At 40.5% G+C, this 15416-nt stretch overlaps 1 protein-coding gene across 1 annotated transcript; it reads right to left on the bottom strand.

The window, feature by feature from the left end:
* Positions 1-2665: 2665 nt before the first annotated feature.
* Positions 2666-11464, bottom strand: LOC149110741 (uncharacterized). The gene is made up of 4 exons (XM_089291183.1): positions 10590-11464; positions 7865-7962; positions 6399-6932; positions 2666-3846 (listed from the first exon to the last, which is right to left on the bottom strand). The coding sequence occupies exons 1-4, from the start codon at positions 11056-11058 to the stop codon at positions 3655-3657; spliced, it is 1293 nt and encodes a 430-aa protein (XP_089147309.1). The 5' UTR covers positions 11059-11464; the 3' UTR covers positions 2666-3654.
* Between the last annotated feature and the right edge of the window lie 3952 nt (positions 11465-15416).

The raw sequence follows: 15416 nt of genomic DNA, 5'->3' as shown, positions 1-15416 counted from the left end.
GACGTCATATATCCGCGCGGATCCACGCACATGTCGAGGGCTCCCGCGTGGATGTCGTCACGTTGCGTGATCAAATGGTGAGAGTTGCGAGATTCTCCTGCAGATTTTTCACAGCGATGGCAGGGAATAAGGCAGGGAATGAGAACCAGGGCTCTTCTATGTAGTTTTATGCTCTGAGCTAATGGAAAAGGTGAGTTTTTCAGGGTCTAAAGCATGACTTCAATTTCGCGCTGTGAATGAATAATATCTGCTCGCGCTAGTTGTACGAGTAAGATTTTCCGTTTGTTCTGTAAAGAACAGTTATGGAAGAAAACTCTTTATCCTGGTATCGAGTTAATTTGTGAGTTTCCCAAACAACGCTTAATCATAACCAAACCCTGTATTTGATAGTTTCTTAATGTTCTGTTTGTTTGGCGAGTTTGCAAAAGTTTTTGAAAGGAAAGTCTGACGCGTACCTAAGTAGCTCATTTGCATAGTGCAGCTCGTGTACTTCCAAATTAAATCCGAGTCAGTGGGTTCAATTGTCAATAAATCTTGACAAAGATTTCTTTCGTTTTCTTTTGTGCTGAGATGCTGCAACAATTTTCACCAACGCCAAAAGGCTCCTAACATCATGTGCATTTCTTTAACATAGTGAAATTTTACACTGCGAAAATAAAATAGACAAGGAGTTTTGATAACTCAGCCAACGAAATTGAAAAACTTTGCTGATTATTTCTGCTGTATTCACATATTTTCAGCTAAGCTTTTAATATGCTCTCAAACATTTATAAACCTGAAACATATTTAAAAAGTAGAGATATTACATGAGTTCGATGTACGTTTTTACACGAAAGTGCGGAAGTCCAATTTGTCATGTTTTACTGACTGTACAAAACACGCATCGGCAAGCGCTCTTATAAGGGAGCTTAAGAAAACCACGACGACGACGGCAACGAGAACGCCACCAAACAAAAGGTTTAATGAGCTGAACAATAGCTGTGCACGTGCGTTTTAGATCTTTGTATATTTCTTCGCCGCCCTCTGCAAAACAACAACGTGAAATGACCAAGTTCTGCGTCGTCTACGGAACATGGACGACGACGGCTAATTTTTGATGTTTCCATTTGAAATTGAACGCCGTCGTTGCATATTTAGCTTAAGCATATTTTTAGAGCCATTGACGTACCGAACAGATCTAGACAATCGCGAATTTCGCTGGTAAAATATAAATTCATTTTTTACCAGGCGTCGTCCTTGGCGCCGTCGTCGTGGTTGCTTAAGCTCCCTATTGATCGACAACAGACGATTTATTGGATTTTTACACAAACAAAAGTGAGCAGCATCTACAGACATAAACGTTATTGTCAATTATTGTGCCTTGATAAAACATCAAGCGTTGCTTACATTAATTCACGCGAAACTCAAACTTGACATTTTTTTTTTTTTTTACTTTTCGGTCGCCATAGACTTTGGCGAAATCCTCGCAAGCGTGTGGCAAGAGGAGAGAAACTTTGAAGCTCTGAAACGGTGCTATATCCAAATATATCCAACTGGTTTTTGCTGTGTTATGGAAAAGCTGTTAATCTTCAACATATGTGAAACTTAGAGTGGAGTAATGTGGAGCTCTTTGTAAAGGAAGCAGCGGAAAATAACTTGGTCAGTGATATAAAGTGGGACATCACTAAACTCGACACTGTCTTAGTTCACTCAGACTGGAGCAGCTTACGACGAAAACACTGAGGCAAAAATCCAACAGACATGAACGTATTGATTTGTGGGCCAAAAGCATCAAACATTTCGGGAATTTCGGAAGGCATTTTCCCGCGCTACATCCGCAAAAATCCTCGCCGCATTGTACACACGAGTCTCGCACATGATGGCGCAATTTGTTCTAAAAATAGTAAATGGTCCCATATTATTGGGACAGCCCCAATACTAGAAATAGCGCGCACTTACGGCCTCCGTCCCCGATTATGGCTCCTGGTCAGGCTGAATTTTAATAGATCGAAATTGGTCTATTTGAAAGAACTTTTCACCGGGCGACACCCACACAAGTGAACCTTTTCAAACAAATAACTGGCTAAACTATTTGCGACTCTACGATACGTGGTCCAGTTAGCCGAACGTTAACGTCAAGTGAACCTCTATATGAAGTGGAAAATATGGTACTCATATTTGAATTTTTGAAACAGCCATTTACCCGGTGTATAGCATTATCCACACTTTGAAAAACTGGAGCTAGAGTTATAGGAAAACAGTTGGTACTGTGGTCGGCATGAAATGGCAGTTGTCAATTTTATATGAGAAGAACCCCACAGGACTGATCCCAATAAATATAGAGGACATGGCCAATGGTGTGGCGGAGTCCCTATTCGCAGTAGAAATGAATTTAGGACTTACGCCCTCATCGATGTGCAATAAGCGGGTATTGATCATCTCCATGACAACAAACTGGTTTTCCTGTGTTTTGCAATGAGGGGCCGATATATATGCCTTAACGAACCGTAATACAGAAACCGTCAACTTACAATGTTTCCTGCCCCCCAGCCACCCAGCAAAATCATTTCGTCTTAAACACGGGTGGCAATCTAAGTAACCCATCGCACTCTGGCCTTTTGCTTAAGCGTTTAATTGAACAGTTCCTGCTTTTTATTATGTTTCAGGAGGTGTATGAAACGGTCAGTTCCTCACCCAAGTATTAACGTGTTTTAATGCATTACAACTTACTATTTCATTTTTTAACCATGTTTAAACAATTTGATGTTTTTGCTGTTGACGAACTATAGGACATTACGGAAAGGGCATAAGTCTTTTAGCGACTTTTTTTTTTTTTTACATTTACAACTTTCTTATCTCGCGAACGAAGACAATATTTTGCAAAGTTAAAAATAATTTAGTTTCATCAATAAATTATGTACATATACATGTCTTCTATTTATATCTTCTTTCATCGTTTGATCACGATACTTTAAATACATTGTACACTAGGGTCTATAATAACTCGTGAAATACGTAACACTGATTGGATAGTAATGGAGGTGGTTTCTACTCTATTCTCCTATACTACATGACGCTTGTAATGTAACGATTTAAATACATAGGGTAAATGATCAATGCAATTGCAAAAAAGCAGATTTGTACGATGTCATAATTTGAATACAACTAACAGAATTCATCTCCTTTTCCCATTTTTTTTTTTTTTTTTTGTCATTTTGAAGACGTGATCGGCATTAAATAGCATTTGGTCCGATAGACATGGGGAAACGTGAAAGATTCATGTAGTTGTAGTCAATTGACTCTATCGTAAAAAGCGCCTATTCTGTCACGTCTCGGAAACAGCGAGGAACTGAATGCTAGAGTAATAGTGCAAAAGGGTATTTGGGATAGATTTTTAAGATAACAAAGTGGGTCTGATTGTAAGCTGAAGTGTTCCTCTAAAATTAGAAAATGGTTTGTTTTCATATCCTAGGAAGTAAGGTCACCCTAAGAGTAAGGTTCAGAAAAGCCCTCAACAGATTGAGCCTTTCTTGATCCGAACACAAGACGACGATAACACCGCGTGCCACATTGGCATGAAAAGAAAACGCCAATTTGCTTTGATACTTATCTGGACCAAGGGTACACCTTATTTATTTACCCAAAAAAACTAGTCAAGAAAAAATAGTAACTTCCTTAACTAGTGATGGGGCAGATCCAGTAGTGTATAACGCACTGCATTTTATTAGCGCCAAGGAAGAGCGATGAAGTTCCTTTACAAACGCAATTGTACACAATCGTGTTTGTACTCGGGTCAATCAATCCGTCTTCAAAAACGTACTCTGCAGCTCTGTCTGTTGAACACGTGGCACCAACAATCTTCATGCCCTGAAAAGTGCGAAATGCTATGAGAAAAGTTGTGAAACTAGAAAACTGCTCATTTGTGCGTCTGTTCATTATTTTTTGGCGCCATTTAATCGAAGTTGAAGTTTACCTATCTAAGTGCTAAAACGACTTCCATTTTTTCCCACTAAACTAATGTTGAATGTCATGGCTTTTACTATGAGATGATCAAACTAAACAAGTATAGTTTGCGATCACACCTAACACGCGCATGCGGAGTCCCCCATATCTTAAAAAATTGGTAACCCTTTTAGCTCCTGAAACATTTTGGTTGGCGTCTCTGTTTCTTTTATAAAACATAAAATTACCGCCTTTGGTCTTTAAGTGGAAAGACGAAACCAAAGAATATTTAAAAGGCACCGAAGAGGGAAATCCATAGAAAATACAGCCAATTAGAATGCAGGAAATCCGTTGTATATTCGACGCAACACCCAGTGAGCCAGCTGAAGTCAAGCAAACGATTTCTTGGCAGATTTTTTTCTATTTTTGAGTTGGGAAGAATAACAAAACAATTAATGACTGGTCCCGTGGGAAACACTAAGTTTTGTTTCCCCTCGACCTTAATGTTCCCCTTTGCTTCGCCTCGGGGAACATCGAGGGGCTCGGGGAAACAAAACTCCCTGTTTCCCTTGGGGTCAGTCATCAAGTGCTTATTGAACACTTTCTCGTGGTGTACTGTGGAATATCCCAATTGTTACCTGGGACTCCTTCGTATACACACTTCCCTAAAGATCCGGTAATATGGGCAACATTTTCCTTCAACTTGTCTGGCAACATTGTTGCATTGCAAGTTGAAACACATTGTTGCGCGTATTACCACGTTTGTGTCCAACTTGTCTCGAAGCAAAATACAGTGTTTCAAAGTCTGCAGAATTCTACAGGTATAATTGCTTAACCGTGCGTAAATAAAGATGGCGCCTTCTTTAAGGGCCCATTAACCGATCTTTTCGAGCCGTTGCTAAGGAAAATTTATTCCCATATAACCTCATCATTTTTAGTTACTTCAGAGTTATTTCATGTGTTTTAACTTTTTCATGATTAGTAACACTAGTGATGACGTCATCAGGTCACGCCCATGGTCATGTGACTAATACTGAAAAAACGCAAATGCTCCCAGGCAAATTACTTTGTCGGGATTTTTTCCATTGATGTAATATTTTAATTTAAATCCTCATTACGCTATGCATAGATTTTGTTTTATTTCTAAAAGGTCAGCTTTTGAGAGAATTTCAAAATATCAAAAAATTCGTAATTTTCTGAAAAAAGCATGATTTTGAAAAAGGAATACAAAGCTATCTTTCCAACGTTGGCTTTGATCGAAATCTGTCGAATAAGGCTGGATTTAATGAAAAACCGCGTTTCCTTTAGCATTTAAAGAATACGGAAGTGCGCCCGATATATATTGGAAGTTACCCTATCAACGCGTGCGCAATTTACACTACCAGCGCACTTCGGTAAGATCAAACAAAGCCTCTTTCTATTGCTCTTGTTTTTCTGTCTTTTTCTTATTTTGTCTCTGCTTGCACTTTTTTACTTTGCATTTTGTAAAACACAAAGAAAAACATCTAAAATGTAAGCGAATTTGGAAGTTATTGAGTTGTTTTTATTTTCCGCGCTCAGGCTGACGTAAGTAACCGGAAGTGAAATTTCACCTCCTTGGCAACGCGCGCGAGCGCGCGCATAAATCGGTTAATGGGCCCTTAATATAGTTCAGCATTTCGACGAAGTTCCACTCCGACTTCTGGCCGTCATTTTCTTCGTAATTTTCCGTGCCAGCGAAGTTCTCTCAGTATGAAGCTCAGTTTCGTTTCAGATAGCTAGGCGAAAAGTTGTATTTTTGCGACAGTTCTTCCAAGCCTTTTGCCTTTTTTCCTGCTTGTTTCGATGGGACAAACGAGGTGTCCCAAAGACTATGATAGCCCGCGAGGTCCTTGTATAGGACAAAGTTATGACTTTCCGAGAGTGACTGGTCTACTTCGAATTCAGGTTCGCCTTCACCGTCCGCCTTGTAGGCATGTTTTTGATTTGTCGCGCTTCGCGACAGCCAATCACAAGCGTTGAATTCAAATTTGTTGCGAGACAAGTTGTAGCTTCAGTGGTAATACGAGCAGCAAAACTAAAATTTGTTGCAGAAATTAGAACTCGAGTCTGCTTTGCGCAACATGTTGCCTCAACTTGCAACACTGTATTTTGCTGCGAGACAAGTTGGTCACAAACGTGGTAATACGCGCAAAAATGTGTTTCAACTTGCAATGCAACAATGTTGCGAGACAAGTTGCGAGACAAGGCCTTGATAAATCTGCTGATCCAGGATGTGCATATGCCTTTTTGTTTTTGTACTCACAGAGTGAGAGATTTCCGGGTCCAGGCCTTCTCGGGGGACCTGGAGGCCCAGCAGGGCCTTGTACCCCTGCGCCGCCTTTAGGCGAGTGTGTATACCGGGCAAATACAAGTTTCGCGTGGAATATTCCCTGGTATACCACTCAGAAGTGTTGCATAACTATATAGCTAGTATATGTTATTTCAGTTGCACGTACCGGATGGTCATCTTCTCGTAGAGTGATTCTTGACGTAGCTGCTGATCCACCAGTCTGTGCAGCCTCCTTTTTGTTTTTGTACTCACAAAGTGAGAGATTTCCCGGTCCAGGCCTTCCCGGGGGACCTGGAGGGCCAACAGGGCCTTGAACCCCCACGCCGCCTCCTCCCTGTGATGCGTTGTATCCAGGGGGGCCTCTAGAGCCCCCAGGGCCGGCGGGACCCGGTGGGCCCTGGGAGCCGTTAAAGCCAATAGGCCCCATGGGGCCTTGGAGACCTGCTAATCCTTGCAAGCCCCTTGCGCCAGGAGGGCCCATTGAACCTTGTGTTCCATTAAAGCCCCTGGGCCCTACAGGGCCAATTGGTCCAGGTGATCCAACTCCTGATGGTCCTCTGGGGCCCTGTGATCCAGTATCTCCTTTCGGACCTTGGGGGCCAGGCTCCCCTTGTAAGCCGTTTCGACCGGGACTCCCCGGTGGCCCCGGCGGACCCGGAAGTCCGGGTGGCCCCGTTAGAACCGTTCCGTTGTTACTTCCCTTTAAAAGAAACAGAATACATATGACATTCGTAAGACTGCTGTTTCAAATTTTTCTATATATTTTTTTCTCGGGCACTGGAAAGCAATCCTTGCAAAGTAAAAGGTGAGATCAGAAGTTTTACTTGTTGTTGAGTGTGAAACAACATCACTTTCAAAGAATTGCTTAGTCTGAGAATTTATTCAAGGCCATCTACTCCGGGTATCTACTTTAGCCTTTTCAAGCTTTCAGACCACCGACTAAAAGACAGGCCGTATTGCAGCGTGATCTTTTTGGGAAGCATATTGGCCCAACAAGCTGGCGCTTATCTCTGATTTTCTTAGCATGAAACGACAACGATTATTTGCACTCTCCCTGCGTGCACGGAGTGTTTTTCTTGGTTTGCTTGTTTGTTTGTTTATTGTACTTCATTTTGGTCTTCTCTTTACCATTATCGTTACTTTACTTTTTTTAGTCTTTCCTCGTCATTTACGGGTCCATGGTAAGCAAGCGCCACTTTAAGAAGGCATTCTATGAGCGCGAATATCGATTTTTCCCATGCAGAGGTCAAAAACATGTAGAGGTCGGTCGGTCGGTCGGTCGGTCGGTCGGTAGGTAGGTAGGTAGGTAGGTAAGATAAGTCTGGATACGAGCGAAGTGCCCAATCAGGCCATAGCTTATCTCGCTTTCTGTAGCGACTAGAAGTGTTTCTACTTTCCCTTAGAGGGGATGCTAGTCTATCGCAGGGCTACCCTCAGCATTAATTTTGCAGGTACCCATTTATATACCTGAGTGGAGAGAGACACTGTGAAAGTAGTGTCTTGCCCAAGAACAATAACAACACAATGTCCCTGGCTAGTGCTCGAACCCGGCCTGCTCGATCCGGAGACAAGCGTACTAACCATGACGCCACCGCGCGATTACAGCTCTTTAAGAAAGTAAATAATGCTTACCTTGAGAATTGTCGTGACGTTGTTGACTTCGCTTTTGATGTATGCCAAGTTATTGATTATCTCCGAGATCTTTTCACAAGACACATTCTTCTCAGTACCTGATCATCAATAAATGAGATAAATGTTATAAGATATGACGCATAATTTTACGCACGTGGCAACAATAACCGAGATTTTGCTTTGATTGACATAAAGGTACGTATGCTGACTTTGTTTGCAAGGAAAGAAAGACTACACTGGTTGGCTTGACAAATGGAATGCACCTTACTATCAAGATGGCTGCAGATGAAAGTTTTAACTTTCTTTTTTGGTCCGCTAAATGAATTGAACTACCGACAAGTTTAATTTAAAACAAATTTTATGTTTCAAATTCAACCTGTATTGAAGAAGCAATTCGAGTTTGCTAGTTAAAAAATTTGTATGTATCACTTCACAAGATGCATCGTGATGCGGATGGCACAGCAACACATCATTTTGTAATGCAACTCAACTCATTTAATGCCTACCTTTGTAGTTGTATGTGTCTTGTAAGGCACATACAACTACAAAGCACATTGCTCCTTACAGCAATCAATAGAACATTCTCAACTAGACTCTCATTTCGTTTTTAATCGACATCGTTTTTGAGAAAGGCCTTCGTTTTTAATCTTCCGCGCACTTGTTGACAAATAACCTGATTTAACAAATATCTCCACTATGTTTTCGTTTTGGTGACAATAATGATCATTTCATATAAAAGGAGATGCAGGCTTAATTATTCCTCTGCACATGCAGTGCAACAATCACACTACTAAAATTATTAGCGCGTATTGGTTTTGAAGCTACCAACCTAGGATAATTGAACAAGTCAAAATAAACATACTCTGCATTGTTACTTTGGTGACTGACCTATGTGATCCCCAAATACAAACAAATCGTGTGAGAATTTTAAGTTTATTCCACCCACAGCATTCCAATAATTATTTTATTAGGTACAGAGTAATATTCATAACCCTGCTGTAAACCTGATGGGTGGAGTTTAAGGGGGCTATCCATGGCAAGTAAACAGTCAAATCTGCTGCAATTCCAATTAAACAGCAAAAGGACTTTTCACAGTTCAGTTTCAAAAACCGAGTCTGCAAAGTGTACAAAAAATCTAGGTCACATAGAAACGCTTTCAGTTTGTGCTTGGATCAAAGACACTCGCACTTGAAGTTATTATCAATACGTATACGTTTCGATATTAAAAACTAACAAAAACTAACAGAGGCAAATTAAGTTTACCCTTTGTTGACGTAAAGGTTTACGTGGGGTCCTCGGTGTGCAATTTGCTCACGTTCTTTTGAGCGTCCAGAAGAAAACAGAGGAGCTCAAAGCAGGAAATTCAACACACGCGGGACAAACATTTAATCAAGCCATTATCACTAAGCTGCTAATTACCGGCGAAATCAAGAGAGAATTCAATGACTTAGTTGAGAACATATATTCAAAATTTCACTGTGCTGCGAACACGGAGTAAATGCCACGAAAAGGTCCTCCGAATGATGAGCCCGAAGGAGAACGAAAGTCCTTTGAACCATCGGTCGAAATTGAGTGTTTAATGCAAACGCAAGGAACTTGTTTGCTTAAGCCAGTACTTCTGCGGTTTGGTTTTTACGACATAGTTAAAAAGCTGGGCTCCGGTATTTGACGAAAAATGTTACGTGAATGAAAAAATCCTTCATGAGAAGTCATCAACGAATATAGGTACATTGAAAATATCGATGTGAAACCGCAAAACAAAACGTTGCAGAACATACTGTAGTAACGGCATCCCTATAGAAGGCTTATCCAGTCTTTTCACGAGCCGAAACTAATGTAAGCTTCCCTTTTGTTAATTACAACATTCCTTACTATAAAAGCCTCTATGCCACCTTAGATGTTTTATACATTTAACCACACCTTTACACAGTTACTATCCAAAGGCGGTAACGCGAGCAGAGATTCAGAGCAGAAACGATAATCCTTCATTTGTTTTCAAGAAGGTTTGTCTGGTTCTTATCTATATCTGATTCAAAATAGGTCCGCTTTTCTATTTAGCCTTCTCCGTCTCTTCAAAAACTCTTCAAGATGGATCGTCCTCCGGGTGATAAATAACAGTAAAGCAAGTTTTAATCTCAGCGAGTTGAACAGGTTGAGCCTGTATCTCTTGAGTGTTGTGAACTTCTGGTGTGATAGAGAATTCCTTTAACAGCTTGAAACCTAATAACACCTTTGTGTTTCGTGGAGCAGTAGTCAGGGTACTTAAATTGATGAGTGAAATACAATAGAATTCGGTCTGAAATAGCACAAAGGGTCCCAGAATAATTTCACTGGTCCAAAAAGAAGGAGTGATTCAATTTATCTGGAAAAAAACTAGACATTTCAACGCTAGAAGGCACCCATTTAACTAGAATTTTAAGATTACGAATTGTGAGTAAATTCTGAACACGGAAGAGCAAGACTGAATCATTTCTTTTCGTACAAACAATTTCTTAGAAAAAGATTTTTGAGCTATATATAACTTGCCAAATCTGAGTAAATAAGTTACCCTGCGTACTTCAAGTGGGTCCGGGATTGCGTGCCTTCCTGAGTGTATTTGTACAGAAAACAGCATTGTCTTCACTGAGTTCTGTCCCACGATCACGTACAACGTCTAAGCAGGCCAAGGCTTTGGACCTTGATTGAGTACAAAAACTTAGTGCATACATTTATTAAGGTACCTTACCTTTCAATTCACTTTTTTCTTGGCAGGCACAATTTCTGTTCTGTCCTTGTGTGAGAATTATAGTCAAAAAGAGGTTTGCTATTGAGAAAGTAAATACCACTGCAATTAGAAAGCGCATCATGTATACTTCGTTACAGCAGCTGCATCGGCGTCGATGCGGATGTGTCCACGAGGAGAGCTGATGGTCGTGTTTTCCATTGTCAGCTTTTGACCACATTGTGTTAGTGTCGTCCACTTCAAACGTTATACTCTCGTGCGCGCTTGGAGTACACGCTCGGCTCTGATCTTCTTTGGACTCCACAAATAAGGGTCCGTTACTGTTCCATTTCTCGGCGCTAACGACATTCTTACGGCTTAGTTGAGGTGACGGAGAGACTTGAATTCTCTGTAATTTGCTTGTCCTGGTTTTGAATACATTGCGTGAGAGTGGTTCCTTAGTTACTTGTTCTTTTAGGCTTTGAGTCGACATGTTCTTGTCACGCAGTTTTTTAAACAATCAATTCCCGTTTTGGTCTCTGAGCAACAGTACAGACAACTTTCAGCCCCTTGACTTTTCTGAACTCGATTTAGGGCAGTCAAGTCCTACTTTTTATTTCATGTTTCAAACAATGTTGCGTATGATCCACAAAACGTCTTGTAGAAGGGAACAACACGATGTGATCAAGAAGGAAGGGTCATGAACTTGGTTACCTTTCTTTCCTATTGTTGCCAACTTGGAAGAATGTCTTTAAGCCAAGCAACTGTAAATCCTTGGTGCTTGCTTTCTCTTACAGGAATCAAGATTAACACGGGAAACAAACCTCCCGAGCTGTTGCTTCTGTTAATTTTGGTGGTGACCCTTGAACGTGAACTTTTTGATTGTCTTATTACAATATCATGTACGCGTCAATTTACCCACTTGTCGAGGTAATGACAGACTTTATTAGCCTCGACACGAGAAAATTTAAAACGTGTCACGAAAGATTGATTCCGCGATTATCTGGCAAGGTAACAATGGTTATGTAATGTTTGTATAATAACCGGCGAGTCCATACCTGAACAAATTAAGATGCGTTTGTGTGTTTTTGCATTAAAGAATCAAAACCATTTCACACGGGAAGTTAATCACTGTGCAGGAAGGTTCGAAAACAACAGAATTGGGGCATTTGAAGAGGATAAACCCGGATTAAATCCTTTTTTCCGGCTACGGTGAGACTGTCTTCTTTTTGTTAACGTGCTACAGAGCAGTACAGGAGCCAAAGGAAAAGTTTCGTGCACGTTTAAAACCAAGAAAAACGGTTGAACGACCGCTTCTGATCACTGCTGCGTGATTACTGACAATCCTAAGCCTGTAAATATTGATTATCCTAAAAGATTGATATAAAGGTAGACGGCCGTCATGAGAAAAGCGAACTTGATCACGACGGATATATTTTCTAGTATTTCCTCGTTCAGAAGACTGCACTGTAACATTACAAGCTCTTAGTCAGTTTAAATGTAATCAGTGGCACATTGGCGCTTTCGCACTCGAATCCTTTGCCGTTTCGAAAAGCCCAAAAACAACTAATAATTTTTACAATAACTAAGTTTCACAAGCTCTATAGATGTCTATAGTCTTTTCCTATCTAGCGTGATCCTACTCGACGCAAAGTTGAATGCTAATAATTGGGCAAAATGTAAACAATAAATGACGTTTGAAGGGCTTCCACAGCTTTCCCCTGAATTGTTTCCTAGCCTGAGAGAGCAGACGCCTTTTTCCAAAAAACCGACAAAATCGTCTACTCTCGTAGGCTAATTAGTTTTTACATCGTTATAGCGATTGTACGCGTTCCTACTCTCTGCTAGAGTTAGCGGGAAGGAATAATGCGCTGGATTGGCTTCACATTTCCTCATGCTTTATACTTTTCTTTCCCAATTTGTTGCGGTCGGCCCCAATACGTGCAACTCACAGCACGACTTTATTTGTACAGCAAGCTTTACGTACGACTGTGCAATGTAATAGCGCCCTTCGTGACAAGTGACTAATCAGGATTACAGCTTAAACACATTCCCATAATAGCCATACCCGACTGAAACGTTAAACGTGTCTAAGCGATCACGGCTCAGTGGGAAAGTTGGAACTGTTCCCGAAGCTGAAAGGTAATATCAAGAGACTGACATTTATCATGTTTGTACAACTGCGAGAGACCTGTAAAGCCAGCTTAACTTGTCTATTGTGCGGATTCAACATGCAATCATGTTGCAAATTGGTTTAGTGTGGATAATAAGCTTTCTGTAATACACCATCAAGTTTCGTCAGTAACATTCCTGTTTCTTCTGGAATAACTTTTGATAGCCTTTTTTAATAACCATAATTCTGAAGGTTTACTACTTTCCGTCACTGGGAGGTGGAGGAAGGGAGTGGCTGCTTCTGTGTGGGTCCTTACAACTTAATATTGCAAAATGTTTTTGTTTGAATTAAATTGTCAAGGGCTAAATCTTTGTGCTTTGTCCAGCTTTTAGTTGTAGCTGCATACAGGTGCAGTGTGTGTGTACCACATCATCTAAAACTCAGTTATAATAAACTGAGTTCGTTAGTAGAAATTAACTTTGCGCGTTATCGCCTTTCTTCGCGATCACGTCATCATGTCATCACGTCAAGACTTGTTATACCGTAGTCTACAGGGGGCGATAGAGAAGAACAGCGACGCCGGAAACAAGACCTCGTCACGTTGAGTTCGCTACTTCCGCCGGAGGCTGGCTACGTTCGGTTGGTCGCCACTTTCTGATTTACAATTCAAGCCGACCTTTCGAAAGAAACTGCATTCTGGAGTAAATTCATGGCATTTTAAACGATTAGATCATGTGTTATCAGTCGGTTGAAAATGGCTTGCTTGATTCTGTTTACTTGACCTAGAATTACGAAATGAGTCCAAAGAAAAATAACAAATAAAAAATAAATATCCGATCACGCTCACAGAAAACGTGACTCTGATCACTCTTTGTAGCCTTAAGTGTCAGTCATCTCCTGCCTGTCGACATTCCACGATCACCCTTTTGTCTGACTAACTTTAAAGGACTTTGAAGGCCACACGCACGTTTATCAGTTTTATTACTGTAACAAGTCGCTCTTGCTAAATAAAGCTCGTACTTATCGACTCCGTTTACGTGTACACGGCGCCGGCGGCAATCGTCAAATGACTAAACCCTTATTTTTTTACGTTCACCGAAAAAAAATGCGATGCTTGACCTCTATTTTGTAAAATCCAGACGGCCCTTGGTCGAGACTCACTAAAAAGAGCTTTACCAACGAAAAAAATGTATGCAGATTAGGTTAATCATAAGCCTTGGGTGGATTCAACACACCATGTTCTATTATTAACAACTGTAACAGAAGATCGAAGTTCGCAATTTTTTTACGATAAATGTGTTATTTGTAACATTTGCGGTAACACACAATTTATTATTTATTTATTTATTATTTATTTATTTAACTTTATTTATGCACAAAATAAAACATCAGGACTTAAAGTAAATACTAAAATTGCATTAATTACATTGTTTAGATACTAATCTACTACTAGTTAAATCTAATAGCAACAAAAATAAAAACAATAACGAAGTGCCTGCTTTCCTTGAATGCCGTGTGATTAATTAACTTATTTATTATGAAAAAGGATACCCTGCAGCAGGATTTAAAAGTAGCAAGAGTTTGTACTTGCCGCAGATTGGTAGGTAAGCTGTTCCACAGCACCGCACCACTATAGCTGAAACTGTTTTTTTAGAAAATTGGTGCAGGAAGTGGAACGGCTAGTTTGCCCTCACAATTCCTAAGAGAATAGGTAGATATTGTACTCCGATCAGTAAACATTGATTTCAGATTATCAGGGGCGAGACCATTAAGAGATTTATAGACCATAATGGTTGTTTTTAATTCTCGTTGAAGATTAAGTTTTTGCCAGCCAAGTCTAACAAAGAGATCATCCGCATTGGCATCATGTGAAGGAGATGTCAAAATACGCGCAGCGTACAATGACACTAACTTAGTTACAAAGCCATTGCAACCGGCGGAATTATTTTCTCACGCGGGACGCGGCTTTGTGTTTATTGTGACGCTTCCATAAAATGGTCGTACGCATAATATTCATCTGTCCTATAATCTCAGGCTAGGCCAACTTAACGTTTTGCGGAACAAATACCGCTAACAGACCAGATCTCTAAAGAAAAAGAAAAAAAGAGGCAGATATTATGTCCCGTTGGGAGGGGGGGGGGGGGGGGGGGAGGAGGTACTCCCTTTTGTAGGCTACATAGGTATGTACCGCCCTAACTGAAAGGGTATATAGTTTTTCAGCCGTTTTGGTCATAGATAGGGTATCGATTTGGCAATTTTGGTCTTAAATATGGTATAGTTTTTGTACTCTAGTCTCGAACTAGGTGTGTTTTTTAGAAGAAGCTACTTTTTCAGCATTATCGATAAGACCATCAACAAAAGCCCTTCATATATCATGTTTAGGGAAACTTTTTGGTCTGGTCATAAATAGGGTTGGGAAATTCGGAGATTTTGGCCATAAGATAGGGCTTTTGGGAAGCGAGCCGCACACCCCCACGAAATTTTTCTGGGAGTAACCCCACCCCCCTCCTCGGGTATTATGCTAAACACGAAAATGAGTTCCTTTCTCAAAATATAGAAACAATGGAAAACACGTTCTTCTCAAAGAAAGCAAGAAATTAAACCCTAGGGTGCAAGCAGGTGAAATGAATAAGGCAGAAAAGGGTAGTGATAAGTTAATAAAGATGGTAAATTTTAAGCTCGGTAATGAAATGTGAAGGTGAATTAATCAACATGACACGAGCGTGGGACAAAGAAAA

This window comes from Orbicella faveolata, unplaced genomic scaffold, assembly GCF_042242905.1.
Source record: "Orbicella faveolata isolate gen_17 unplaced genomic scaffold, um_ofav_v1 contig_24, whole genome shotgun sequence".
In the NCBI taxonomy this organism is placed as follows: Eukaryota; Metazoa; Cnidaria; class Anthozoa; order Scleractinia; family Merulinidae; genus Orbicella; species Orbicella faveolata.
The sequence above is the reverse complement of the archived record's forward strand: the minus strand, read 5'-3'. Positions and strand labels throughout refer to the sequence as shown.